Consider the following 27,229-nt stretch of genomic DNA (forward strand, 5'->3'; position numbering starts at 1 on the left):
ATTCATTCCATAACTAACATTTGTTGAAAACATTTATCTATTTTTACTGTAAACTGCATCATTATATAATTTATTATAATTTATAAAAAGTTATTGAAGTTACAAAGTTCTTATTTATTTATTTATTTATAGTATTATAATAATATCATTATAATCACTATATGTCACGGTTTAGACGCAACAGTGGTGCCATCTATTGGTCAGTCAGTAGTACTAAAAGTAGAAAATTCTGTTTTTAGTACCACCGAGTTGTCAATAGATGGCGCCACCACTGCCTCTAAACATTGACAGGTGATAGTTTTTCCACAAATTACGAGAAGAAATTCATTAAAAGAAATCATTTGTGAACTGTTATGGTTACATCTTCGATTTTAGAGACCCTACGCTTGCGTTTTATGTTATGTTTAAGTATAGTTTACATATATAAAGAATGTTTCAATTCCGTTTACGTTAGGAGCAGTGCCAGTAGTGAGTGCATAATTTCTCGCAAACTATAGTGAATATTAGATTCAAATTTATTTGCGAACGTAATTGATAGCATTATCAACGAAATATATGCTCGTGGAGTGCAAATTTGTGGCGTGAAAAATTAAAATTAATTATTTTCTTTATGTGGTAATGGAGCGTTTAGTTCCAGCGGTCTGCCACAACGCGGCGCTAGTGTTTCTTACCCCGTAAAACAGAGAAATTTTCATTTGCGAAAAACCTAATTTAGCGAAATGTATTGTGAACTTTGGCGATTGTATTACCCTAATTAGATCCTTAGCTTTCTGTTCATACCCTATTTGACCTGTAAAATGCAGAAATAAGTATTTTTATAAATAATTAGTACCACTGAGTTGCCGCTAGATGGCGCCACCATGTCCTTTTGTGACAGTTCGCACTAATTACGAAAAAAACTTAATTGAGAGGAATAATTTGCGTACTTTTTTATATGCCTCCTAAAATTATGCTCCCCGCTTTCTTTCTATGTGCGTTTTGTCGTAGAAAAACTTGTGTGTAAAAAGTTGAATTTTTTTTTCAATAGATCGAAGGGTGTCCTTGTCGCACACTATTGCTTTCCTTGTCTAGCGTCATTAGACAAGGAGGGCACTAGCATGCAACAAGGAGAGACATATAAGCGCGTTAGACAAGGAGAGCAATAGCGTGCGACAAGGACAGACACATGCATGCGGTAGACAAGGAGAGCAACTGTGTGCGACAAGGACAGACATATACGTGCTTTAGACAAGGAGGGTAATACCGTTTAACAAGGACAGACATATTCGCGCTGTAGACAAGGAGAGTGATAGTGTGCGACAAGAACAACAATATAAATTTGTTCCAGCACCTATCCTAGGGGTGATCCGCACGGTGCATGCTTAAAGAAGAGATAAAAAGAGAAGAATCCAGAAAAGGAATGGAAAAAATAATTGATATTTATTTTCCTTCATATCTTGTTTTTCACTCTCACGGTAATCAATATACAATATTGATATATATAATAATATATAATTAGTTATAATTGATTCTAATTTATTAGTTTATACTACTGCAGGCGCTGCTGAAAGGATCAGGTAGAAGTAAAGAGACTCCCCAGGCCAGAAAGACTCGCAAAGCTTCGCGACACTAGAACAAGCCGAGAACAAATAAAAAAAGTACAGGAAGACTCGGAAATAGACGAGAAAAATCAGGGAGAGACGAGGCGGCCGAGGGGAGAGACAGGGAGAGACAGGGAGAGACAAGTAGAATCACGAAAGTGGGAGACTCGAGAAAAGGTGTGGAATCTTTCGTAAAAAGGATGCAAAATCAACCAAGAAAGAAAAACCAAAAAAGAAAAGAAGAAAAAAAAAAAGAAAGAAAAAGATTAATGGACAAAAATAGCCAAGGTAAGTAGAAGACGCGAGAAGATGGGATGGGGCTGGACAGGAAGCGGAAGTGCATGATTACACCGGCGTCGTTGGCTAGTGGCTGAAGCAATCAAAAGCCACAGGCTGTGCCGGATTATCCTGGGTCAGTACGCTTGGTTCCGGTCATCCCGCGCTTCACAGTGTGCTCTATACCTTTAATAAGACTCATTTCAGGCTACGCGCACGGAGAGAATAATTATGGGCTTGCGCAGATCGTTCACCCGGGGGGGGTGGGGGTAGGTGGCTAAGGAGAAATAAAGCCTCGAGCCCAGGCGGTGAATGCGGCCACGGATTGCGAAATTTCCCCGGTCCGTTTCGTCCTCGCGGTTAATCGTAGGATCTACACCCGAGCCGACCTGCCTCTCTCTGTCCTTCCTGTTCGCGGTAAGCCTCTCCATCTCGTGCCTCTCGTTCGTCCACGCGGAATATCACGCCAGAAATATGATAAACGAGTGACGAATCATAATACCGAGGTGTGTGCGCGTTCGGTATACCTTTTCTCTGGGACTTGGCGTTTTTTTCTTCTTTTTTGCAGGATACGTTGGAACATCGGCAGCTGCTCGCGACGTTTTCCTGGATGCTGAGGCATGCGCCCTAAAAACTCCGGGATTGATGTATTGCAGAGCGCAGGTACAAATGAGACGAGTTTCGCGCGCGCGTGTATGTGTGTATGAGTGTGTGCATCGCATCCACGCTCTTCCCATCCGTATCCGAGATACGTGGACGACTCGCATGCCTGGAAGAATTTCTCTCTCTCTCTCTCTCGCGCTCCATTTCTTCCACGCTCTATATCTCGCGTCAGCCCCCTCATGTTGTTTCTCTATTTTCATTTCTCTTCCATTTGCTTTTCGTAGATCTGCATTTATTACCTGTTGTGGACAGCGACGCTGAGCCCGAAGCTTACCTTGGAACAGGAAACCAGTACCGCGAAAAATTTGGACTGCCCCGCAGAATGCATCTGCCTATCTCCCAAGCAGGTAATCACGGAGCGCTTGAAGAACGGAGAAAACGAAGAATCATTTCATTGGAAACCTTTTTTCCGTCCCTGAAGCATTTGGTGGATGGTATTACCAGAGCGAGGAAATCAACGTTTAATTAGAGATCAATTAGCAATTAACAGGGATTAACAAGGACTAGATTTGGGGGGGGGGGGGATTTAGGATTAGGCTTGCGTCACGTAGAATGTCATGCTATGTGTGGATATCTGGAGAATTGGCAAGCAAAGCTAATTGAAGACTCTAGCCTCCTAGAGATCAAGCAAAGTGTCACACTAGATACTTAAGAAGACATTGCGAACCAAAACAATCTTTCTTTCTATTCTTCTTAAAAAAAAAAAAAAAAAAAAAAAAAGAAGAAACTATTTTTCTTTTCTTCTTTTATAAATAACGAATCGATCAATTTCCACAGGTCCTCTGCAATACAGGCGGGTTAAAAGACATTCCCACCCAGCAGCTGCCGCAAACAGTGGAGGAGCTCTCCCTGACAAAGAACAACTTCCCGATAATAAAAGGCGACGCATTCGCCGGCCTGAGAGTGCTACGAAAGCTGACGATGGATGGTAACAACATCTCGACCATACGACCGTTCGCGTTCCGCGGCCTGAGCAAGTTACGCGAGCTTTCCATACAGCACACACCTCTGCCGTTCATCGAGAAGTTCTCGTTCGCGGCCCTGCAAAACGTCTCGGTGCTGCTGCTGGCGAACAACAAGATACGTTACATCGAGGGCTACTCGTTCGCCGGGACCTCCAACATTCGTTTGATCCTGCTGAGCAACAACCCACTGCTCAGAATCCAAAGCCACGCGTTCTCTGGTTTGACGAACGTTGTTCGCCTGATATTCCCATCGGGGATAAGAACCATCGAGCCGGACGCGTTCGACGGCCTTCAACACGTTTGGCTTCTGAAGCTGACCTACATGGACCTGTCTTCCCTTCAGTCGTACACGTTCCGCGGCCTGTCCTACGTGCAGTCGTTGAACATCCAGGACAGCGACCTGGGCATCGTCGAGAAGAACGCGTTCACCGGGCTCACTCACGTCGATCGGCTGAACATCGTGAACAACAAGATCGACCTGATCGAGAAATTGTTTCTACAGTACGAGAGCAACATTGACACGTTGAGATTCCACGGGAACCACGTGCTGGAGGCGCCACGCCACGTGAAGGACATCAGCCTCGAGGTGAACTCCATCAGCGCCGTCGACAACCACTTCCCGTGCGACTGCCAGGCTCACAACGTGCTCGAGAGCGACTTTGTCAACGGTACTGTGAGCGAGTTCCAAAAGAGGAACTACTGCATCTCGCCGATCGAGTACAACGGGAAGCCAATGAATCTCGTGGACTTCGGACTGGTCGCCAGATGCCACGACAACGTCGTGCAAGACAACCTGGGCTCCGGCGTCATTGGGATCATCACTCTGCCAACCACTCTGTTCATCGTTCTTCTGTTCTCCATGAATCTCTTCCAGTGAATCCACTGGTCTGTTTTGAGAGAGTTCTGATTCATTTCCTACGTTTGTACGATTTCTGTACTTGGCGAAGCCTTTTCTATTTCAACAGAGAGGAGTTCAATGTCACGACATATCATCATTAAATCTAATTTAACGTCCCTGATAGATAGTCGTGAAAACGGTGAAGATGCATAGTCATCATCCGAAAATTATTTATCAATAACATACTGCTGATATATTTGATATGTGATAGTAGTACTGCTACTGATAAACTAACGACATTTCTCCTTCAATGGTTAGACGAGAATTTTTGGAAGTATACCAAGTTCTTTTCCTGCGACTTTTTTCTCACTCGAATCGTTATACACTTGTGTGTTTATGTATATATAATAGGTCGTTCCATTGTAATACAGATAGCCAGCGAATTCAAACGTTAACTTTCGCCATTATATTTCAACGTGTTCGTAAAACACCGAGATAACGACCGCACCGATTAGAGGCTTGACCATTGTTGCAACTCCACTCCGTGAGTTAAGAGAAACTTCTCCCCCCCCCCCCCAACTCGTTCGATTATTATAACTTGTGCAATCTTAAGCATGCGACTATGAGCTTTAACCGGCCCATATAACTGGGCTGGCGAAACCGCATCCATTCTGGATTTATTCCGTAAATTAGAGGTGATTTCTCGAATAAGTGACTCGTTCACATTTATCATATCATATCGTGTTAACTCTTTGTTTTATACAAACTCCCGTTAACCCATTCGTGATCGAAATGTTACTGAAAGAAAAGGAGGTTTTCGAGGAACTCCTCGAAATTTAATCTTAATTCTCGTTATATAGTTTTTTTTTTTTACCATTGTTTATTTACATAATATTTCGTGGAAAGTTTATTTTTCTGAGGTTTCTCGAGTTCCTTGAGATTGATACGCGTCCCAGAATATGTTAATTATTGATACAAGAAATTTGATTGATACGCTTTAATATGGATAATATGTACTTAATGTGCAATGATTTTTGAGCGTATAAAGCAAAGAGTTAACGACCAGAGATGAATAGGTAATTTACGTCGACGATAATGAAAGTATAGGAAATAAGAATATAATAAGGTGAACTTATCTTGTAAGAACCCTTTTTGGCGTGAGAGTAAAATTTTCGTGATTCGAGGGAAACAGCTTTGTCCTTAGAAGAAGTTTAACTCTCAGTAGAATTTTCAAAATGTTACGAACTTATCGATATTTCTTTGGGCACCACTTTCACTACCGTTGAGTCGGAGAAATTGGTAAAAAACACATGTATCTCAATTCTCTGAGAGTTAATCGACCATTTGAATTTTACATGTGCGTTGTCTTCCTTGGATAAACAAGCCGTTCTAATAAAAGGCTGAATTTTGTTAGTGTACACTTGAAACCAGCGATGGGAAGTTCGCGAAAAGAATAGATTTTCTTCAGATTTTTTTATTTTATTCGTGTAACAACTAGAATTCTCTTTCATTGTTTACAAGCGTTTCATTATCTTATCACTTATTTACAAGCATCTCACTGTATAAGTTCCAAACTAAAAATTCAAAATCGTGCTTTTTAACTACTAAAGGAAAAGGAAAAAGAGAAATGTTTTTTCTCTGGTCATTTGTAATGTAAAGTCTGCGTGGCCTTCGGTCAGCATAGTAACCGAGGACCAAACTAGCTTATATTTTTTACCAACATCTACCATATAACGTATAACGAAAAATAACAAGCTCTGTAACATTTATTGTAGCTAGAATGATCTGTCATTTAATAAATGATAAGAAAAAAAAAAAAGATGAATAACAACCATTATTGTATAGGACATATAAAAACATAGGTCACAATTGTCACAGAGCGAAGATAATAATATTGAATCTAAATACAATACAGACAATTTACTTTATATCAGATTTATTTAAATCGAAACATTTGATGATTTTCTTCTAAATTATAAATTACTCTGTACTTAGAACATTTCAGTCTGGTACGGACTTCACGTTAGGGGGAGTAGCTTTTTCTAAATCATCTATATATACATCACGATACGTCTCGATTTCCCATGCTAGACGCGTTTTCATATTAGTCGGCGTTACTCCTAAATCTTCCAAAGTTGGCAAATTTGGGTCTATTGTATCAGTGGTATGGTGCTAAACGAAATTTAACATGTTTTGTCAGTTGTAAAATCGACAATAACTTACATCAATTCCAAACTTTTAGTACTTACCAATTCCATTACTTCCCACGATATATTTACCATAGGATGTACTGAATACATTAATTCATACATCGCAGTTTTGAACCAAAAGTACGGATTATATTTCATGTCGTTTATCTTGTAAGGGTCTTCAGTGTTCTGCAGTTTCAACTCGTACATCCACGTAACTAACTTAGCCAACGTGTATCTTTCTGGCCTGAAACAGATAAAATTTTACATCTTTGTATGAAATAAAACGAAAAATTCATTGTTTGTACTACAGACGGTACATACCCAACAAATTGATAAGTCTTTCCGGCAGTGTCAGGATTTCTTATTATCTCTACAAGGCCCGAAATCACATCGTGAATATATACCGGTTGCTTCTCACTTTTCTCGCCTTTATGCCACAGTGGTATGCTATTGTAATGAATGAATTTCGCATTATTATGACATAATACCTATTATTACATGTCATACAAACAATTAGAATAAATTTACTATTCAAAGGTTGCCCTCTGTCTGCTCATATAATGACTGATAAAATGATCCATGCATCCATAAATAACTGATGGCCGGACTATGGTAGCTTCTGGGAATTCTTCTTTTACCGCAAGTTCTCCGAACCATTTTGATTTCAAAAACTTCGAGCCTTTTGGTATTATCATTGGCTTGGAAAAGAGAATAATATCTATTATTAGAAATCATTATTTTAAACGTGATTGATAAAAATGAAAAAAACGAAAGTCAGAATCAGAACAAACATTCTGCGAAATAAATTGATGATATTGAGAAGAAAGCTTGGAGTTTAAATTTGAACATTATCATATTCAGATCTTAAATTTGTAGTTTTACTACATCTTCGTTATTCACAATTACGCAAATCAATTCAATTAACCTACTGTTGGTTTCGCTGCTGCATTCAAGCACGACATGTGAACAAAACGTTCCACGTTGCATTCTTTGGCGAGCCTGGCCAGTGTCCTCGCTCCTTCTATGTTCACGTCATTAAATCTGAAGTTTGACGTCTCATAGTCTGTACCAATCAGATTAACAACGACATTGGAGTATTTCATGGCTCTGACTATCGACTCCTCATCCCTAAGGTCGAACGGAACATAGTAAACTTGCCCAAGATCACCACCCACTTTCAATTCCCTTATGTGGTACGGATCGCATCTGTGTGCTAGAATAAGCTTCAAGGGAATACATCACATAAGTATCGTTGGTCTGAACAACCTTGAAACTTCAAAGTCAATAATTTTATATTCGCTTGCCTGTGTTCCAATCTTTCCCAATCTAATAGGCAAATTCCTTCCAACGAAACCGCTGCATCCAAATATTGTGCAAACTATGCCATTGAAAGAGCTGCGGCCACCAGTACCCCTTTTCAAACTGGCTGTTGTAGGATTGTTAATGATCCTTGGCTCTGTGGAGTAAGCACAGCTCCGTATCGCAGAACTGATGAAGCCCACATTCTGATTCCCTGTGTATCACATGTTAAATCATTATTGCAGTGTGAATACAATACAGGATTATTACACAATTACGTAAATATAATATAGCACATAAATATAATACAATGTAAATATAATACAGCATTATTACATATGTAAATATGATATGTATTGTTACATAAGTGTAACACAGCAGACGATAATGCATCTACAACGCACGTGAATTTTAAATCGATTGTGCCGAAACAGCTGATGCATCATCACTGTTGAAAATGCCATCGAGATGACATAATAAACGCGCAAAATCAACGGACTCACTTGTCGCCCAGAAAATCCAAGCCGCCATGTTCATCACTCTTGAGAGCAATGGAGGAGTGTTAGAAGTTTGCACGTACATGTAGATTCGTAATCGTCGGTATATAGTCAAAATTCAGAGAACATAATAGAAACAATCTGTCTTGAGAATTTGCTGTAGCTGGAAATGAAGATGTATTGAAATTGCTAAATTCGAACAGGACGAAGAAATCTAAATCTCAATTTACTAGATCCAATTTGCAATTCTTATTCTAACCTCAATCGGCAGTTGAGGTTAGAGTGATGTTACATATGACGAAACAAAAGAAATGCAATAAATATAAACTTCACAAAATGTTGCGCAATGTGTAAAGATTTTATTGTCTTTTTTTTTTAATATCATCAGCGTCGCTGCATCGTAGAAACATATAATAATAGACAACCCAAGAATAGGTTATCCCTACAGCACAGTATATTGAAGTAAGGGCCAAAGGCAGAAATGGCAGTTTCTCATGAAATATCAACTTATGTACAATGGTCTCGTATACTGTTAACACTGGCAGATTAATTACGTACAAGTACTCGTAGGAGTACAATAGACTAGCGTCGAACTTTCGAAAGAAAGTTAAAAAGGATGCAGTTGTGTGTATAGAAATTAACAAGATTTTCAATGGAGTTAAATTGTCCGTATAGAGTAGAGGCAGAAGAGCGGCGTGACCTGCGCCGCTTAAAATTACGTAGATTCTGGCATCGTCCTTGTTGGTCGCTGCTAACACACTAAAATAAGTCGTTCAATTTTTTAAATGAAATTAACTTCGTCTTGTTAGTTCTGCACTTACCACAGTGGTATAATAGCAGTTAAAATGGCCTTCTCATGTACGTGCCAACCAAAAATGAACGAGCACAAAGCACAGAGGACTAAGCACCGTACAAATTGCTTTGGATTCGTGTACTCCTTCTTACATAGTAAACAATACAGTGCAGGCTGTAATTTATGCAAATATTTTTGTCATTAATGATATTATCAATATCAATTGAAAAACTTTTTACTCACCAGCATAGTGCAAATAGTTAATAAAAACGTCACAGCTGGAGTAGGACTTGGCAAAACCAAAAACGTTTGTTCTTGTACTAATCCACCAGTCATGACTGCTGTTCTCGTACTTTTCAACCATCCTAACTGTTTCAAAATTAAACATGTCGCTTTATCTGCACCTATGTACAATGCCCAAGCGTTTGCTGCCCAGTACGCGTGCACCAAACCCCTTTTAAATGGAAACAGCCTTGATATTACCTGAGACAATTAATTCATGATTAAGAAACAAAAATTGGATTCATTTCACATTGCATACCTGAGGCAACTGCGAGACAAATGGGCCAAATGAAATTGTTAAGGTGATAATAACTATACTTCCAAGAGCAAATAAACGTCTGAAGAATGAACCTTCATTTATGCAGTACGATCTGAGTAACCAGACTACAAACACTGGTGCTACATATAAATAAATGTGTTTTAAATTCAGCAGTATGGCAAATAATAGTGTTCCAGACAAGATAGCCACCTGAAGATAAATTTCTGTTTAATCTCTATGTACAAGCTAGATATGTAATTCCTTACATACCTGTTTATTTATTTTAGAAACGTTAGCAACAGCAAGCAAAAAAATGCCAAGTAGAAATCCGTTATATTGAAAATGTATGTGATCCACCAGTAGCAATCCAATGTTGCACAGAGAAAAAACTATGAAGATAAGATATTCATCAAACGAAGAGCAAAATACTTTGCCAATTCTGGAATTCAAAATACAAAATGTACTCTAAATACACTTTTTGATGAGAGATATCAATGAATTAGAAGTTTACTCTTTAACTCCGTAAGCATATACCAAATCCAAAAATATAACAGTGCCTCTTTGGAAAAGGACAGTATTAAAAGACGCGTAATTTAGATTTTCCACTTTTAACATGTCATCATCTACGAATCTTGCAATCTGACTGAGAAAGTATTCAAACCATGCAAAGAATGGTGGGTAATCCAAGGTCCACTGTGACTTGGCATTCACGTACCATTCTTTCAGTGGCAAACTGTACGTTATAGCAAGCCAATTGCGGTGTACTTCAAAATCCGTGGAACGACTAAGAATCAAATGATATGTGCCTGGTTACAATATAATAATAATAATAATGAAAAGGAGCATACAATATCTTTAAACATTAAAGAAGACATACTACGTAGGAATTAAAAGTACTTTGAAGCATGAGACGAACAGCAATACGCGAAAAACAATTTTGTTCGCGTCCCATTCTTCCAACGTGGACTTAACATCTTTTGCCTTTTTTAACGCAGAAATATTTTTATCATTCGTGACGTTCATCGTCGAGAGGTACTTCACGTGGCATTTTTCCCACACTTATTGTTGACATACACCTCGCCCTCTATAGTAGGTTTAACTTCTCACGTGGGGATTAAATAGGGACAAAAAGAATTTACTAGACCATGGACAATTTCTTTTCTACAAAAAATAGTTCCATTGTTATTTAATTTATATAACATCAGCGTATTGTTAAATATCAATTCTCGTTATTTTACAATACAACGTACAATATGGAAAAGAGAAATTCGTATAATGTTTAAAATGCGTTTTCTCAACGTTTAATCCTTCAAGTGCCAAATTAGACCAAGATAAAAAAACTAAATTCGCGCGTCACTTTTTCCAAGTAAATTCAAATCACAATTATAACGTAGCTACACAAATGAGACTTACTGTGATATAAATTAGACAGAATCTTGGGTCACAATTTGCTGGCAAACGGTACGAAAATTTGGCACTGAAAGGATCAGGTAACAGATATTACCCGCTTTCTTCAACAAATCGAAAGAACAAACGTCAGCGGGATATGTACATCAGTCGGTTGCAGTGATTAAAGACTGCGCCTCTAACAAGCTTTTCGTCGCAAGAATGGAGCTGTTCATGATCGGTGTGCTCACTATGTTCCCAGACTTTCTATTCGAGAACGGATAAAAGCTGTCGATGTTCATCTGAACGGAACAGCTGTTCGATTTATCGATAGGCGAGCCGCAATTACCGTTTATGCTCATCTTCAGTTGATTTACGTCGTTACGCAGCAACCTGGCGTAAAGCTCGATGTGATTTTGCCCACCGTTGTGAATCTCCAGTGTCGGTATCCACCGAAAATAACACTGACTCCAAAGCTCCAAATTCGCGACGTTGTACAATGGTTTTATCACGTGTTTCTCCTTGGAATCGGCTTCGTGGGGATTGTACAAGGGATTGTCGAACAACAGAATATCCTGCTCGTTGAACTGCTCCCTCCAATCCCACACGCTCCGTAGAACAAGAGGTCTGTCCGGGTCCTGAGGAACATTCATTTTTTAGAATATGTGTTTTGTAAGTTTCAAATGTATGTGAAAATTAATTAATCTATATCCTGTTCAACGAGTTGAGCCAGGACAAATTCGAGAGTCATTAGTAAATTACGAGGTTTGTCGTCTTTTCTGGACCTCTTGTCATCTTCTCTTGTTAAATGGAAAGTTAAAAAAATTCGCAAGTGAATTACCGTAGCTGCCGCAACTCGGTCTTTCTCGCAATTGAAAATAAACGTGTCGAAAATGGAAACGTGGGCGGCGTCCCACAGCGTTGTCAGGTACGTTTCCGTGAATTCGAATTCTGCGGGGAATTGTTGACTCAATTGCCAGACACAATCGAGGTATAAGAGTAGTAACGGAGACTATTAAAAGAAAAGATAATGTTAAAAAGCTAACATTAATATTAATTTTAATATTATGAATAATTAAATATTATTAGAAGTAATATTAATATTAATATTACAGGTAATGCAAATCGAATTAATGTACCTTCTCCGAGGTCCTCTTGCAAATGTGACCTAATCTATCGCAGAATGGATGACCACTGGCGACCCATTCCTTTTGCAACAGCGACTGGAACCCGTTTATGGTTCGAAAATAGGGATCGAGTAACAATTGAACTAAGCTCGATACGATGCAACAAAGATCAGTGCCAGCACCTTCTAAAAAAACCAAATTCGTTGAAGGACGACGGACGAATGACTGATTGATTGTTGCGTCGTTACCTTGCAAAATAACAGACAATCCTAAGTGAAGATGCTCGCAAGCTTCGACAGCTTTTTGCAAACAGTACGACACGTACTTCAACCACTTTGTGTTTTCTACCAACGAGTAAAAATTATTATCCTGCAGCCAGAACTGCCTGATATTCTCTGAAATAAACAACGAGTGAATACTTGCAACAATTGCTGAGTACGACTACGTGTACGAGGAATAAATTGCAAATTACCTGGCGAGCATAGACTGGCAAACTTCGAAAACGCTATTGCTATTAGCTTCACGCTGATGCCTTTATTCAGTTCTAGAACAACCGGCGGCATTTTCTGCGGATGACTTTTACGAACGTTCTCGAACATAATGTTCTCTTGTATCCTGTTGGTGACCAACGGCGAAAGTTCGGGCATTTTCACTAACGCTGCGCCACGCGCGTTCGACCAAGACCAAATTGGCGGACGGTTGCCTTGAAAGCGCTTAGCTGCGTCTATTAGCTGACTATCGGTAATGGAAGCCGGTATAATTATATATCGAGACAGACTACAAGAAATGTTAATGTTATTATGAATCGATTGCGACATGCGGCTACATCCGAGTACTGAGCAGTTAATTCAATGCTTTTTTAAAATTTTTTTTTTTTATCAGTTGCATTTACCTACGACACAGTTTGAAATCTACGTTAACAGTAGACAGTCTCCAACATTTTCTGAATTTCTCATTGCGTATAGTGCGTTCTAACTCGTTATGCCAGTCAGAGATGTCCCGAAACAAACGAACAGCTTTATCAAGACTACTATAGTAAGCCTCTCTGAAATCAAACAAAAAGAGGAGATGAATAATCCTGCGACTTTCGGCTGTAGTTCAAAAGACACTTGTCTGAAATACTAACTGATAATCGTAACCAAATAACAGGTCGTGCTTGCTGGGGAAAGCATAATGTAACAATGCTTGCAACAGATTTTTCCCATCGCCGATGGGTGAAAATTTGAAAGAGAACGACCACGTTCGTAAATTCTAAAATCCACATCTCGATTAAACGAAAGAAACGTAAAAGGAAGTACGTCATTCGCAACAATTATTGTACGGATAGACAATTACTTTACAAATAATAAATATCCCTTTTACTTTAGAGGGTACTATATTTCCAGGTAACAATTTTCTTTTCTTATCTCCTACAGTTACATAAATATCTTCTATGTTTGTTAAACACGTGTCCATGTATCCATAAAGATGATTTTGTTGACGAGTCACATCCTGCAAGTAACGCATTCTGGTTAATCCTTTCAGTAACAATAACAAGAAACTACAATTGCTTCAATACACTTGGACTTGGCAAGCTTCTAAAAAATCGACTTACATCTCCATTTGTTTCGTCAGTAGTGACAAAAGTGAGTTTGAAATTTGTAACGGATAAAATACCAGATGTTCCTTGATTCAAATCACTAACAGGTGAAAACATGAGGACGTTTTGTGCTTTGGTGACAAAGCTTTCACCTGGTAGCAGCTTAATATTGTTCTCGGACAAAGAATTACGTCGACTAGAACCTAATGGCTGCACATAATTTGTTGAACTATCATTAAACTTGACACTAACTTAAGCAGAAGTAGTTACATATAAGTTAAACTAAATGTACTGAATTTTATCTGTAACACGTACTGTCTTGTACTTGTACATAACTGAGAAATATATACAAAATACCAAATTCTAAATTCTAAAATATTAAATTTATTCAATAGATATGACTATCATCTTTCGCATTCTCTAACATAATCGAATTTATTTCTATGCATATGTTTCATGCAATAAAGCGTTTACAACAAAAATCTCGCACATTCTTTCTTGTTATTTTCGCTCGTCGCGAATGAGACATGCATTTGTGCTGTGCATTCTCAATATTTCCAGCAAGATTGAGGTTATGTTCGAATGTTTACATAAAAATGTGCCCGACAGTTACCTGCATCTCGTGTTCCTCTAGCTCAACATAACTTATGAAATTATTGCAGCTTTTACTTTCCATCGCAAACGCTTGTACGATTGCCGCTGACTGATGAGAACTAAAACCATAGAAATTAAATATTTCTTCAGTACACGATTTCTACTTTTCCTGTTTTTTTTTTATTTTTTTTGTAGCTATTAGTTTCCTCTTAGTTCCATTTTCGTCTGATCGTGAATTATCATCGCGAACTGGATGCGGAGCATTGTCGCGTCTACGCGGAGAGATTCACTTTTTCCACCCGGGACAGAGTCGTGACACGAACCCCCGTTTCAACCATCCTGAACAGCTCTCTTTCTCTTACGATTGCCTCTTCGTCGGTCGCATTCGTTCATCGCTATAGCCCCGTAACTTTCTTATTAACATGTGTGACTTCGCATCGTGTAACGTGGAACGTTCGTTATCTGGCCAACCTTTATTGGGACAAGGCATTGTTCGCGGATTAAATCAGAGCTACGAGAAAATAAACAGAAAAAAAAATAATAAATATTTATTGATTAAGCAATAAGTGTTTCGATATAAAAATGAAATTACAATTTGTATTTTTTGATTTACTTCCAACACAACTCTCCCCCCGTAATCGTGTTAATTTTTTAATTCAACTTCAAGTTGATTGTTTAACAGTAGTATTTTGTTTTGTTATTAGGATTTCTAGCTGTTAACCAAATCGCACAACACTCAAATCCAAGCTCTTCCTTCTGTCTTTTAAATGGGATTTGAGAATTTCAAAAAATTGCGGTCTTTGCAGAAGGTTGTAGGCAAGTGACAATAGGTTTAGCGCTTTGCTTTCGACGAAAGAGACACCGCTGGAAAACAGATCATGGCCTAACTCAAGAACCGTGCCAAAATCGCACTCGTCGGCCGCGATCGTTGCCAATCGTATCACTTCCTCTAGTTTCGACGTCAACGTCTTCTTTACTTCCGTCGGAGCGTTTTCTATTTGTTTCAGCAATCTCTGTAGTTCGCCTGAAATGCAATTGACAAATTATTCTGTGAATCATTGTAAATTTATTTGGTCGGTTGTTCGATGGGAACAACTCACTATCAGTGACAGCCAAGTCTCTGTATCCCAATTGAGTTTTCTTGTTATAAGGCACCACGATGCCAACTCTGTGAAACGTTCTTGTCACAATTTGCTTCTCCCTAGCTTGCATACTCGCCGTCCGTTTTTCAATGGTAATTTTCTTACTGCTCGCGAAGCTTTTCAACTTTTGGTGCAGCTGTGCTACGCGAATCTTCTCAAACGGAGTGACCAACTTCAACCTCTCCTCAAAATATACGCTACAAAGTACAAAGCGAACGTTACAAGTGTATTCTAATAGAAATTTATTAGCGCTCTCGCTACTTACTCGAGCGTACCGAATATATTTTCCGCGACAGGCTCGATTATACAATTCACGGCTGCTTTGTTCTTCGCTACGAACACGGGCTTCTCAGAGGCATTGTCTCTCCAATAACCAAAATGCAAACCATCTTTGCCGTTTTCTCTGATAATTGTCTGTTGAAAAGGACTTGGCAATTAATGAATAATGTCATACGGTTATAACATGTAAATAAATTAAAATTATAATATAAATTATAATTTCCTTACTTGAAATTCTGGTGGATCATAGTAATACCTCCAATGCCTCAATATTGCTTCTTTATTCTCAACCTTGCCATTTATAAATTCCTCTCTGAACACATCGTAGGGACCTATTAGTTGCAAATTAAGATCTTTCAATGCGTTGAGAGGATCTCTCTCACAAATGTTCTCGCAGAATTCATAAAGATGAAAGAAATCGTCTGGCATTTCAAGGAGGAACAAATAAGGAATGACTTCTCTAGCAGTTGCTGTAAGTATTTTCCCATTTTTCACATTAATACCACCGACTTGTAACAATGATGCAATGGTGACTAAATCTCCTAAATTTTCTGCAGATTTTGCGTCATGTGAATTCTCCGAATTTTCAGTAATTTCGCAAGCTGTGTCGTCGTTTTCCAAAGTACCGCTTTCGATGCATGTTGCAATGTGCAAGTTACAATGCGAATTAGTAATTTCGTCATTTGTCTTCTGTATTTTCTTTTGCGGAGAGTCATTCGATACCCGACTATCGTCTTCCTTCTTCCTTTTCTGATTCATGGTTTTACGCCTCGGGGCTTTTCCGTTTCTCTGTACAATATCATTGAGAGAAAGGGCATCGTTTCATAAAAAGATTTTGGAAAAAATTTTGAAAAATAAATTTAGACTAACAGAATAGTAGGAAAATTCGTACCGTTTCTTTCATGGGAGGATGCTTGTACTTCTCGTGGTGGACCGCATTTTTCTGATAACACTTGATCCCATATCTGCAGGGAATTCGTACGTCTTCTCTGTAAACTCGAAACTCTTCCTCCCTGTCGGACATTTTCCTCTTCCTCTCGATCGAATTTGGCGCGAAAAGGCTAAAAGAGTAACTCGCGCATACGCACGTCAAACTTTTACCAACAAATCTGAATTTTAATTAAAACAACAAAACTTACATGCGAATTTTTTATCCGCTAGCAGCGAATATCTCTCTACTCAAATATAAAGATATCAACTCGAATTAAGTTTTTTGTAGGTTATGTAATTTTTATAGCTTCTTCAATTGAATCGACAGCCGGTACATTAACCGTCATTCTTCTGTGCGAACGTAATTTCTTTCTTTTCGCGCCTCTCGTACATTTTCAACATTAAACAAATGCCAAACTAAATTAAACAAAATTAAACGTAATTTACAGATTATGTGATTTATAGGTTATACGATTCTCATTCGAACACGTGAAAAACGAGAAAGACGTTCGAAACGAAGATCAAGATTGTTTTGCTGTTGCTATTACATAGTAAATGATCACGCGTGCACGCGCGTAATCGTAAATTTGATAGGTTATCTGGAGGGGGGGCGCCACACAGACATATACGTGGCTCCATCACATGGTCGAAATGTAGATCCCCCCCGATGATTTTCCCAAGGGAGAGCGGACAGTTTTCTCCTCCCGGGCAAATTTCCTCCGCGTCTGCCGCGTAACTTAACGATGGAGCTTACGACGCAGTGTCAGCACGTCAAACTCGCGGATATCGTTTAGAACCCCGTCTGGGAAGCAACGAACCTGACGGACACCTGTTTATTTACTCTCGAGAAGTCGTCGATCGCCAGACAATAAGGATTGCGGGACGTTCGTTTTTCATCCATAGAAAGATGCTCTTTCTTGTATAACGACACTCGATAAGCGGTTACGTGGGTTTCATGATGGTAAGTAGCTTGACGTACGTTTAATTGACCTGCGAGAAAAAGCTTGCTTGTTGATCGTTATCGGTAACGTTGTGGAGATAATGTTCTTGCATAACAATGTCTCCACAAGCATTTGCTTTATTCAATAACAATTCACTCTATTTGATAATGGTAATTCATAATGATAATTCACTCTGATAATGATAATTCCATGTGTACATTTTGTATTCTAGATGAGGTGACACCTGGTCCTGCCATGCGGAACAGGTCAGTCACTGTTATTTTCGGCTCTCTTGTTCTGTGGGGCTTGATCATATATTTCTTGATCTCCGATCAACCAGTGGATAAGGAACGGGAAACGGTAAGTTAGTCAATCAATCGTTGGGACTAACAATTAATCGACAGATTTCATTTTTAGACTAGACTATCAAATCAGATTAGCAAACTGGAAAGAAGGATAAAGCAAGAAATAGCATTGAATCAGGAACTCTTTGACAGTATCAATGAAGTTAAGCAACGTAAAAGTATGTCGATACTAATGTATCAATGTATACTAACTCTTTCAATTGTTTTTTCATGTTTTTATTACCTTCCGTTCGAAACAGGAAAGATAATTGTAAATACGAATACAGATGAGAAACAAGGGAGAGATACGAATCGTATCGACGAGGACAAGCTTTTCCTTGAAAAGGAAAAAAAGGATGTAGATAATAATATTAATAATAATGATGTACAGCAGTTACAAATAGAGCCTGTGTATTCGGTAAATATTGCACTATTCATTTGCAGTTTAATCCAAAAAAAACAGTTACACGTGCTTTTATTCTTAGCAGAGCGAAACTTCTTACAATGTTCCTATAAAGGAAAAGTTACCAAACGGATCTCCAATAATAGCAGTTTTGGTGTTTTCTTGCAATCGCATTACTGTACAGAGGTGCCTCGATCAACTGATCAAATACAGGCCCAGCATAGAGCAATTTCCAATTATCGTTTCAGAAGATTGCCAGCATCGACAAACTGCTGATGTTATCGCTAGATATGGAAATCAAATTATGCATATACAAGTAGTGTGCTATATTAACTTTCTCGTCTAATTTGCTGACTTTGTCTGACAACTTTAAGATCACAATATTATAAAATATTCTTTTTTTCAGCAACCTGATCAATCGGACATCGAAGTACCTCCGAAAGAAAAGAAATTCAAAGGGTATTTCAAAATCGCTCGTCACTATGGATGGGCTCTTAATCACGTATTCTTTCAACTTAAATATGACACTGTGATAATAGTCGAAGGTAGTTTGTTTTATCTGTTACTTATATCTTAATAATGTGGAACTTTAGTTTGTTAAAAATCAATTCCCCTGTCTAGATGATTTGGACATAGCCCCAGATTTTTTTGAGTATTTTTTGGGCACATATCCTCTACTAGTATCTGATAATTCCCTGTGGTGCGTGTCTGCATGGAATGACAATGGTAAAGCTGGATTAGTTGACGAAAACGCAGCGGATGTGCTGTACCGGACGGATTTTTTTCCTGGATTAGGCTGGATGTTAACGCGTCAATTATGGGCTGAACTCTCGCCGAAATGGCCAAAATCGTGAGTGGAAATTTTATTGCAATGATCCGTTGAGTGCAAACACAGAAATTGATCGATCTGTTTTACAGATATTGGGACGATTGGATAAGACAACCTGAACAACGTCGAAATAGAGCCTGCATTAGGCCGGAAATATCTAGAACCAGAACTTTCGGCAAAACAGGAGTGAGCAAGTACGCACCTAAATTAAAAAAAAACAAATTACTTAAATTAAGTTGACTTAAATTTAATCAATATATTATTTACAGTGGGATGTTCTACGAAAGACATTTAAAATATATCAAATTGAACACTGAATTTGTGCATTTCACGAGAATGAATTTAACTTATTTATTAAAAGTAAGGAAAGTACGAATTTTAATAACGTTCAATGCCAGTTCTAAAGTTACGCGAGGTATACGAGATTAAAACTGATCTTTACTGAAAACAAATGTTTCAGGACAATTACGATATAAATTTTGTGAATGAAGTGTATCAATCGACGGTGGTGAGTTTTTCGGAATTGAAAAGTGGGAAAGTTGTGGCACCTGGCGCCGTACGGATTCCTTATTATTCCAGACAGGCGTATAAAAACACTGCCAAGCAGTTTGGATTAATGGATGATTTCAGGGTAATAATTCTCAGATGATTAAATAGAGAGTGTAGTAATATTCGCGCGTTATTGCATTTGACGTTTGTAATTTTACACAGAGTGGTGTACCAAGAACTGGCTATCGTGGTGTAGTCACATTCTTTTACAAAGGAAGACGAGTACATCTAGCGCCCAGTGCAAACTGGAATGGTTATGACACGACATGGAGCTAACAAAAGATACGACACTACAGATTCTTTTTTTTTCTTAGACCTAAACGACTAATTGCTTCCATGATGTTCGTTAAAATCGAATGAATATTTTAACTACGTTGAAGACACATGACATGAACATTTATTAGTTATAAGTGTTACAAGACAAATTTGCAAATCTTTCGTTGCAAATGCCAACGAGTTCGTCAAGAATAACGGCTGCTTGTAATCTTTCTTGTAGAAAATTCCTCAGTGAAATTTGGATAAATATTGTTATGTAATAAGAGATTTGCATAGTGCCTCAAAACTTATACCCACCGTTTGTATACAAAGTGCAATGCAGATCGTGATATACAAGAAAACTACTTTGAACGTGGACACGCAAGAGTGACAAAGTAGCGTTTCAGAATATCATGACTATGAAATATTGTATACTGAATTGTAAAATGACTGAAGAAAACAGATTTAGATTGTTCGTGCAATTTGGTTTTATCGGTGTTTTTTTCGCTTCCACTTTCTTCTTTTATTTTATTTAGTTCAAATATAAATGAAATAATTTATTTAAATGGGTTCCAGAATTCCTGGCTCTTATCAGTTATACTTAAACTTCCTTAATTCGTTCATTTCGAAATTTCTTACTTCACCGAAAATGTAATGGTTGTTTACCACGTAGGTCCGTGTTGCACGAATGATTGGAAGTCTTCTTATCATGTACATAATGTTTATATTATATCAGGTGTATATATATGATTTAAAAAAAATTCAACGTTTCAGCTAAATTTGTTCTTGTTGCTTACTTCCAGAATGTGTAAAGCATTTATTTTTGTGTAATAATCGAGAAGTCAGGAAATAGAACGTGCGTGACTTCATTGAATTGTTTCCAATATTATTTAAAAAGATTTCAGTGAAGCATAGACATACAAATGTAAAATAAAGAAATTTTGTCATTTAGTTTTTCCATCATGTAATGATAAACAAATGTTCCATTAATAATAAAAAGATTATACGCAAACATTGACATTGGCAACACTTTGTTTCATCTCATTGTTGTATATCTTACTGTTTGAAAGTTCATACCTTATAAAGAAGCATACATTTTCTTTTTATACATATATCTTCTTTATATTCATTTATTTCTATTCTTATAAAGAACAAATACAAAGCTATTATATTATATAACAATATTTGTTCTCTCAAGCTTGTAGTATTGTTTGACTACAAAACTTGCAATTAGTACTAAACCAAAATTAGATGTTAAAACCAGATGCACCTTGGTATTTTGGAGGAGGATATGGTGGAGCAGCTGGATCAGGCAATCTATCTGTAAATCTATCTGGCTCTGGCTCTGGTTTTGGTCTTGGTGAATCGTGTACTCTAGCCTCACAAAAGTACCCGAATGATGGTCGTTCCATGTTCAAATTTTTCAACATACAATCATCAAACATCTTCCTGGTTTTACTGCAACTAATAATTGGCAAATTGTTACAGTCAACATACATGTTTCTTTCTTTTTTAATCTATCCTAGGGCGTTGCACACAAATTTTTCAATTGGTAGTTAAGAAATCTTTCAATCATCAACATACTATCGGTCATCAGTCCCTGTCGCAGATGTATCTACGACGCAGTTTACATGTGCTTCAAATTCCTTTCCACAGTGTTTTTTGATCTCCTGAAATCCTTCTTTCGCACACTTGGTTACATCTTTGCCTTCCTTCAGACATTTGCGGGGATCTTTCAATTCATATCTACATAGCATAAATTCCTAAAATTGAAATATTATGAGAATTGATCAATTTACTCATGTGACTCATACATTCATAACAAATGATTTGAAAATTGGGAGCAGTTGCCAATTGTCATTAAATTGCATAGGCCTCGTTAAAATTATATAATCTCGGAGGTTATATACGATTAACGTCAAGTAAAAAAAAGGAGAAGAAAGAAGACACGCATACATTGTGATACCATTCGCATTTTTTTCCAAGGAAAACAGCAGCGGCAGCAATGTACGGCCAGCTGATGCTCAATTCCTCGGTATTTAATTCTTGGTCGGAAGGAAGCGCGAAAATTTTCGAGTCAGTCATACTGAAACTCACTGGTAGATTGTAGTGCAATAGTGTGACATCTACGACCGGTTACCATGATACGACGACCATAGCTCCGTCTGGCGCCTGCCTCAGCAGCGGGCTTTGTTCAATACTGCAAGTTTCGAGTAGCAATTTACAGTTAACAGCAATCTTAGGTTAGAAATTCAACTCGCCGAATTACCTTACGAAGCGTCTGAATCAGGAGCCGCCGCTCCACTGATGAATCTGGCTAGCGGACCCTTTTCATCCCAAATTTCTCTCTCTCGCGTCGTCTAGGGCACTCGCGTTCTTCAACTGCTGCTTCATTAATTAATCGAATTAATAATCTTAAAAACAATGATTAAGTGATTATATGACTCATCCCACACGTGACTTTATCCTCACTTACTGTTAAATATTACTACCTAACTTACGTTTCGTTAAACAGTAAGATCTACAGTGCCCTCGGTACTTAGCTTCTGCGGTAGAGTACATTTAAAATCTGAAATTAAGAACACGTCATTTGAAGGTATCCGGAGAGAAAAAAAATGAAAGATTTGTTGGAAATGTTGAACAATATTTAAAACAATCGAATTTTGTTTCAAACTACGATCCACAATGTGAAAAATATACGAATGTCGCTTTGAGATTTGAAAGAAATAAATCCCCCATCCCTGTGAGACGATCCTCGAACTACTAATGGTTCAAAGTAAATCACTGCGCATACGCAATGATGAAAGAGGAGATACGAAACTCAAATTTCTTCGAAGCCTGCAAATAAATTGAACTTTTTTTACAATTAAATATAGATAAAAAGATACTTACTTTTATTTATATGATATTACTTTTATTTATATTATCACATAAACAAATTTTATTACAATAAAACGTTAATTTTATTACATGCTTGATAAAAGAGAATTCTTACATAATTATACGTAAAAGTAAATGAACAATTATTATAAGAATTTATTAATATGATAACGTGTATTTTTATTTTAAAGATATTTTTTTCAAAAAAAGTGCTGCAATTGATTTTTAACAAAATTATGAAGTTATATGTAAGACAAAGTTGAGTACCACTGCAGTGACTGTTCTGTCATGGCGGAAGAGTGTTCCTTTGTGTTGTGTTAAAAGTGACATTATGTTTCCTGGATTGCAAACTTTCTGAGCAATAAATTTTTGAATCATTGTGCTGAATAATAATCTACAGCCATGAGTGATAAAAGGCAACAGAATTTATCGGTATGTACTCATAATTTTAGTGCACATATTTTCTTTTTAGAATATTTAAATTTAACATTAGTAAATTGATAAAATATCATAAGGAGAAACAAATTTAAGTCTGAAGATCGTGTAAAATGTTTAAAGTACTCTATCAATTTACTTTTATATAATTCTACGAGTATAAAATGAGTGCTTCTGTTTTACAGAAGGAAGAAATAGCAAAACAGTTTATGTTGCCAGAGAGAAAAAGTAAAATTGCCACTTTATTGAAACAGGATGGACAAGCGTATTGCATCTGCAGAAGTTCGGATAGCTCACGTTTTATGATGTAAAATAAGCATAAGTTGTTTATTGTTTGTTGGTGAATCAAAACTAATGTTTAAATTAATTTCAGAGGATGTGATGCATGTGAAGAATGGTATCACGGCGACTGCATAAATATAACGGAGAAAGATGCCAAGCACATAAAACAGTTCTTTTGTATTGTAAAAACTTATTTTTTGTAAGCTTTTTGTACTTAAAAGATCGTACTCTAACTGAATATACTTTCAGCGTTGTAGAGAAGAGGATCCAACTTTGATAACACGTTATAAGCCCCGAAGGACAGATCAGGAAGATCGTAAGTACAAGAAACACAAGGAAAAGGAAAGAGCACACCGATATGAATATGACGCACCCTGGGATCCTACGACAGTAAAAAAGGCATCGAAACGTTGCGGAGAATGCACAGGTTGCTTAAGAACAGAAAATTGCGGGAAATGCGATGCATGCAGGTAATCACAGTATGAAAGTAAATTAAAAGCTGTCAAACTATCTTTATCTTTTATTAATTATTATTTTATAGACATTTGAAAAAATTCGGACCTTCGGTCAGATTGAAACTCAGATGTATCCAAAGGACTTGCAGGGTATTGGGTGATCCATTAAAACCGTCAAAGAGTTTTAACAAAAGTTCAAAGTTTATTAAGAAACGAAAAAGAGACTCCAGCAACGAAAGGAATGAATATTTGGAAGCGCCAAGACATTGTTATGGGCCTGCTTGTACGAAACAATCACGAGCAGGCAGTAAATATTGCTCCGACGAGTGCGGCTTGAAACTGGCAACTAACAGAATTTACCAAGTGTTACCTCAACGGATACAGGAATGGTCATTGACGCCGTGTATCGCGGAACAGAACAACCGAAGGCAATTAGAAATGGTCAGGAAGCAACAGCAGGATGTTAGAAGAATACTTCAGGAGTTAGATAAGAGGCACGCGGAACTGGATAGAATTATCGAACGCGCCAAGCATGCAACAATTGATCCTCAAGCGGAAGTGGACGACAACGACGACACGGAGATGAGCATGTATTGCATTACTTGTGGTCACGAGATTCATTCGAGGACTGCCATCAAGCACATGGAAAAATGCTTTAACAAGGTACCACTATGATTAAAAAGATGCAGGATGCCCCAGTAATCATGGTACAATTGGCAAGAACATTTGTGCAATATTTATAATTTTTCGTTTTCGAATCTCTAAATTTATTAAATGTACACAGTTAACTTCTATCTCTTTGGAAATAGGGCTTTGAACGTTGGAAAAACTTGTGTTTTATATTTTTATTTTTCCACGTCGTTCAAAATTATCAATTATAATGATTACAAGCATCTCGTTTGCAGTTCTTTAATATTTATATTAAGAATTAAATTATGCATTCTTGCTTTTCAGTATGAATCTCAAGCATCGTTTGGTTCAATTTTTAAAACCCGTATCGAGGGACAAGTAATGTTTTGTGACTTTTACAATCCCGCGAATCGAACTTACTGTAAAAGATTGAGGGTTCTTTGCCCTGAACACTGCAAGGATCCAAAAATCAGTGAAACTGAAGTGTGTGGTTGTCCGTTGGTTACAAATGTGTTCGATATAACTGGTGAATTCTGCCGGGCGCCGAAGAAGAGCTGCGTGAAACACTATGTCTGGGAGAAACTGAGACGAGCGGAAATCGACATGGAGAGGGTGAGACAATGGTTGAAAATAGACGAACTCGTCGAACAGGAGAGACAAATTCGAGCGAATATGGCTACTAGGGCTGGTGTTTTAGCTCTAATGCTTCATTCTACGTATAACCACGAATTAATGGAGCAAATGACGCAAGAACAAAGTAGAGAACAGCTACAAGCTATGGAAGAAGAATTGCAACGAAGGTACGGCTTGCTCCAAAAAGAACACGCAGCAGAGTAATGATTATTTTCATGGTCAATGGCGTCTTATAGTTGATGGTATGCTGAATTTTCTAACATATCTCCACGACGTGTTCAATATCGTATTTATATTAATGTTGTACTGTACAGTGTAACATTATTAATAATAAAATATAGAAGAGTATTTTAACGGATAAGAGATTTTATAACAATACAATGATAAATTTGTAAAATAGTTACTATTAAGAATTGTAGAAAATTTTTTTTTTGATAAATTGAACATTACAGATACTCGATCGTTGAGATTTAATTGAAAATAAAATTGTTCATAATGAAAAAGGAAAAGTTACTGAAGCAAAAACCGGTTGAGATACCGGTTTAACGATAACTTTTACCATAGTAACATACTATTGTCATAATGCTTGATATAATGAAACCAACGATTTGCTGACTGAGTGAATCAAAAGGCGTTCGTCACAAAAATGAAGCTGCAAAAAAAAATAGCAAAAATTGTCTCTGGTTCGACTTTGTATAATTGTGTATTCCTCTTTATTTATAACGTTCAATTAAACTTTTGTAAATTCAAATTTATAATATAATTTTTCATTATCTATTTTAGTGTTCACAATATATCATTTCACATTATATGATTGCACATGTGAAACAAATCAATAACTCGTTATATGAAACATAATTCCAACGTTTCTAAAATTTACCACACTTTAACTTCAATAAATATATTACTTGCTTAAGTTTAAGTTCCGACTCGTCGCTAGAAAGGATACTCTCTCAAAATACTTCTGAATTACAACAAGTTCCAATCATAACACAGGATATTACATATTCTGGCACAGTATAACTCTTCAGTTTTATTACTGCTGTATATACATATAGATATATATATATACGCATATATATGTATATGTATATATATTCTGAATATCCATAACGACATACATATTCTGAACACACATACACACACATATATGTCTATATATGTGTATGTGTGTATGTATATATGCATATACATATATACACATACGTATATACATATACATATATATGTATATGTATATATTTATATATACATACGTACATACACATATACATGTCACACCTTCCCTTCGTTATATTTTCATGCTGTTTGGTATGTTTTTGAGGCAAACTGTGAGAATTAAAACACACGCTCTCTCATTTTCTCTCGGCATCGGCATCTGTATCTGTATCGGCATAACCCATTGACAAATTGGAATAAACCTCAGATACTCCCCCAAGAACGCTTTGGATGAAACTCACTATAAATAACTAGCTTAATATATTTAGCGTTTTTATCAGGTAGTTGCGCTCAATATATTTGCAAAAAACATATTTGCATAACTCCTAGGATCCTTACTCGGAAACGAAGGCTTATTTACCAAAATTTAGTTCTTTGTAATTTCATTCACCACTTTCTTTTTCGTTTATAGTTTTCATATTTTCATTTTGTTATCTGGTTTAGCAGTAAATTAGTATTTTAATAGTGTTCAATGTCTTCACTATATGTATATGTGTATGTATATATGCATATATATATGTATATATATATACACACGCTTTCAGCATGATCTCTGTATTTTTATTTGATTCACGAGTTAATTTTACTTTCTTCCATTTTTCTCTCTCACCTTGTCCTTTTCTCTTTTCTTTTCTTCTCTTTTTTGTTCTTTTCCTTTTTTTCCACACGTAAAGACATGCACGCAATTTCTTTT

The 27,229-nt window shown here is 37.1% G+C and overlaps 9 protein-coding genes across 19 annotated transcripts in view; 3 read left to right on the forward strand and 6 right to left on the reverse strand.

Annotated features, from left to right (window-relative positions):
- Positions 1-1,027: 1,027 nt before the first annotated feature.
- On the forward strand, positions 1,028-6,150 carry LOC122528714 (leucine-rich repeat-containing protein 4). Of its 3 annotated transcripts, XM_043654127.1 has the most exons (6): positions 1,028-1,454; positions 1,538-1,992; positions 2,064-2,273; positions 2,425-2,519; positions 2,744-2,866; positions 3,297-6,150. In XM_043654127.1, the coding sequence occupies exons 4-6, from the start codon at positions 2,502-2,504 to the stop codon at positions 4,359-4,361; spliced, it is 1,206 nt and encodes a 401-aa protein (XP_043510062.1). In that variant the 5' UTR covers positions 1,028-1,454; positions 1,538-1,992; positions 2,064-2,273; positions 2,425-2,501; the 3' UTR covers positions 4,362-6,150. The 3 variants fall into 3 exon arrangements, with proteins under 3 accessions (XP_043510062.1, XP_043510063.1, XP_043510061.1); XM_043654128.1 differs by having other exon boundaries at positions 1,538-2,362; XM_043654126.1 differs by lacking the exon at positions 1,028-1,454 and having other exon boundaries at positions 1,523-2,273.
- Positions 6,151-6,241: 91 nt separating this feature from the next.
- LOC122528713 (NADH dehydrogenase [ubiquinone] 1 alpha subcomplex subunit 9, mitochondrial) lies at positions 6,242-8,544 on the reverse strand. Its single transcript, XM_043654125.1, has 7 exons — positions 8,317-8,544; positions 7,819-8,027; positions 7,444-7,737; positions 7,043-7,212; positions 6,836-6,961; positions 6,572-6,758; positions 6,242-6,494 (listed from the first exon to the last, which is right to left on the reverse strand). The coding sequence occupies exons 1-7, from the start codon at positions 8,393-8,395 to the stop codon at positions 6,324-6,326; spliced, it is 1,236 nt and encodes a 411-aa protein (XP_043510060.1). The 5' UTR covers positions 8,396-8,544; the 3' UTR covers positions 6,242-6,323.
- Positions 8,545-8,647: 103 nt separating this feature from the next.
- LOC122528710 (probable dolichyl pyrophosphate Glc1Man9GlcNAc2 alpha-1,3-glucosyltransferase) lies at positions 8,648-10,755 on the reverse strand. 3 transcript variants are annotated; one of them, XM_043654120.1, is made up of 7 exons: positions 10,522-10,755; positions 10,156-10,428; positions 9,915-10,083; positions 9,656-9,854; positions 9,347-9,597; positions 9,132-9,277; positions 8,648-9,069 (listed from the first exon to the last, which is right to left on the reverse strand). In XM_043654120.1, the coding sequence occupies exons 1-7, from the start codon at positions 10,665-10,667 to the stop codon at positions 8,670-8,672; spliced, it is 1,584 nt and encodes a 527-aa protein (XP_043510055.1). In that variant the 5' UTR covers positions 10,668-10,755; the 3' UTR covers positions 8,648-8,669. The 3 variants fall into 3 exon arrangements, with proteins under 3 accessions (XP_043510055.1, XP_043510054.1, XP_043510056.1); XM_043654119.1 differs by having other exon boundaries at positions 9,347-9,586; positions 9,645-9,854; positions 10,522-10,753; XM_043654121.1 differs by having other exon boundaries at positions 9,347-9,586; positions 9,645-9,854; positions 10,493-10,557.
- Positions 10,756-11,007: 252 nt separating this feature from the next.
- Positions 11,008-14,822, reverse strand: LOC122528709 (myotubularin-related protein 10-B). 4 transcript variants are annotated; one of them, XM_043654115.1, is made up of 10 exons: positions 14,350-14,822; positions 13,752-13,946; positions 13,493-13,648; positions 13,284-13,408; positions 13,050-13,202; positions 12,630-12,934; positions 12,406-12,552; positions 12,170-12,339; positions 11,872-12,042; positions 11,008-11,668 (listed from the first exon to the last, which is right to left on the reverse strand). In XM_043654115.1, exons 1-10 carry the CDS (start codon positions 14,410-14,412, stop codon positions 11,198-11,200), a joined length of 1,956 nt encoding a protein of 651 aa, XP_043510050.1. In that variant the 5' UTR covers positions 14,413-14,822; the 3' UTR covers positions 11,008-11,197. The 4 variants fall into 4 exon arrangements, with proteins under 4 accessions (XP_043510050.1, XP_043510051.1, XP_043510049.1 ...); XM_043654116.1 differs by having other exon boundaries at positions 12,170-12,342; positions 12,630-12,892; positions 14,350-14,821; XM_043654114.1 differs by having other exon boundaries at positions 12,170-12,342; positions 14,350-14,820.
- Positions 14,823-15,046: 224 nt separating this feature from the next.
- Positions 15,047-16,775, reverse strand: LOC122528684 (histone PARylation factor 1). Its single transcript, XM_043654057.1, has 5 exons — positions 16,644-16,775; positions 15,980-16,540; positions 15,738-15,886; positions 15,431-15,669; positions 15,047-15,354 (listed from the first exon to the last, which is right to left on the reverse strand). The coding sequence occupies exons 1-5, from the start codon at positions 16,773-16,775 to the stop codon at positions 15,047-15,049; spliced, it is 1,389 nt and encodes a 462-aa protein (XP_043509992.1).
- Positions 16,776-17,313: 538 nt separating this feature from the next.
- LOC122528712 (alpha-1,3-mannosyl-glycoprotein 2-beta-N-acetylglucosaminyltransferase) lies at positions 17,314-20,847 on the forward strand. Of its 2 annotated transcripts, none has more exons than XM_043654123.1 (11): positions 17,314-17,642; positions 17,855-17,982; positions 18,040-18,145; positions 18,227-18,384; positions 18,452-18,685; positions 18,776-18,914; positions 18,991-19,219; positions 19,288-19,392; positions 19,468-19,558; positions 19,659-19,829; positions 19,910-20,847. In XM_043654123.1, exons 2-11 carry the CDS (start codon positions 17,878-17,880, stop codon positions 20,021-20,023), a joined length of 1,452 nt encoding a protein of 483 aa, XP_043510058.1. In that variant the 5' UTR covers positions 17,314-17,642; positions 17,855-17,877; the 3' UTR covers positions 20,024-20,847. The 2 variants fall into 2 exon arrangements, with proteins under 2 accessions (XP_043510058.1, XP_043510059.1); XM_043654124.1 differs by having other exon boundaries at positions 17,315-17,642; positions 18,455-18,685.
- Positions 20,848-21,112: 265 nt separating this feature from the next.
- LOC122528716 (NADH dehydrogenase [ubiquinone] 1 alpha subcomplex subunit 8) lies at positions 21,113-22,122 on the reverse strand. Its single transcript, XM_043654129.1, has 3 exons — positions 21,959-22,122; positions 21,587-21,765; positions 21,113-21,466 (listed from the first exon to the last, which is right to left on the reverse strand). The coding sequence occupies exons 1-3, from the start codon at positions 22,085-22,087 to the stop codon at positions 21,250-21,252; spliced, it is 525 nt and encodes a 174-aa protein (XP_043510064.1). The 5' UTR covers positions 22,088-22,122; the 3' UTR covers positions 21,113-21,249.
- Positions 22,034-27,229, reverse strand: part of LOC122528705 (plasma membrane calcium-transporting ATPase 3) — a 60,191-nt gene continuing 54,995 nt past the window's right edge. Inside the window, exons 14-16 of one of the 3 annotated variants that reach the window (XR_006306647.1) lie at positions 22,504-22,571; positions 22,272-22,416; positions 22,034-22,202 (exon numbers count right to left, since the gene is read on the reverse strand). Coding sequence is in view for 2 of the 3 variants with exons in the window: in XM_043654109.1 (XP_043510044.1) it covers positions 22,542-22,571 (30 nt within the window). In the remaining variant the exon portion in view is untranslated. Of the gene's footprint in view, positions 22,417-22,503; positions 22,572-27,229 lie in introns of all 3 variants that reach the window. The other 2 variants (XM_043654109.1, XM_043654108.1) reach the window with 2 other exon arrangements.
- On the forward strand, positions 23,103-26,094 carry LOC122528711 (CXXC-type zinc finger protein 1-like). The gene is made up of 6 exons (XM_043654122.1): positions 23,103-23,314; positions 23,503-23,624; positions 23,691-23,781; positions 23,849-24,069; positions 24,141-24,717; positions 25,009-26,094. Exons 1-6 carry the CDS (start codon positions 23,285-23,287, stop codon positions 25,519-25,521), a joined length of 1,554 nt encoding a protein of 517 aa, XP_043510057.1. The 5' UTR covers positions 23,103-23,284; the 3' UTR covers positions 25,522-26,094.

Source organism: Frieseomelitta varia, unplaced genomic scaffold, assembly GCF_011392965.1.
Source record: "Frieseomelitta varia isolate USP_RPSP 00005682 unplaced genomic scaffold, Fvar_1.2 scaffold_255, whole genome shotgun sequence".
Classification (NCBI taxonomy): Eukaryota; Metazoa; Arthropoda; class Insecta; order Hymenoptera; family Apidae; genus Frieseomelitta; species Frieseomelitta varia.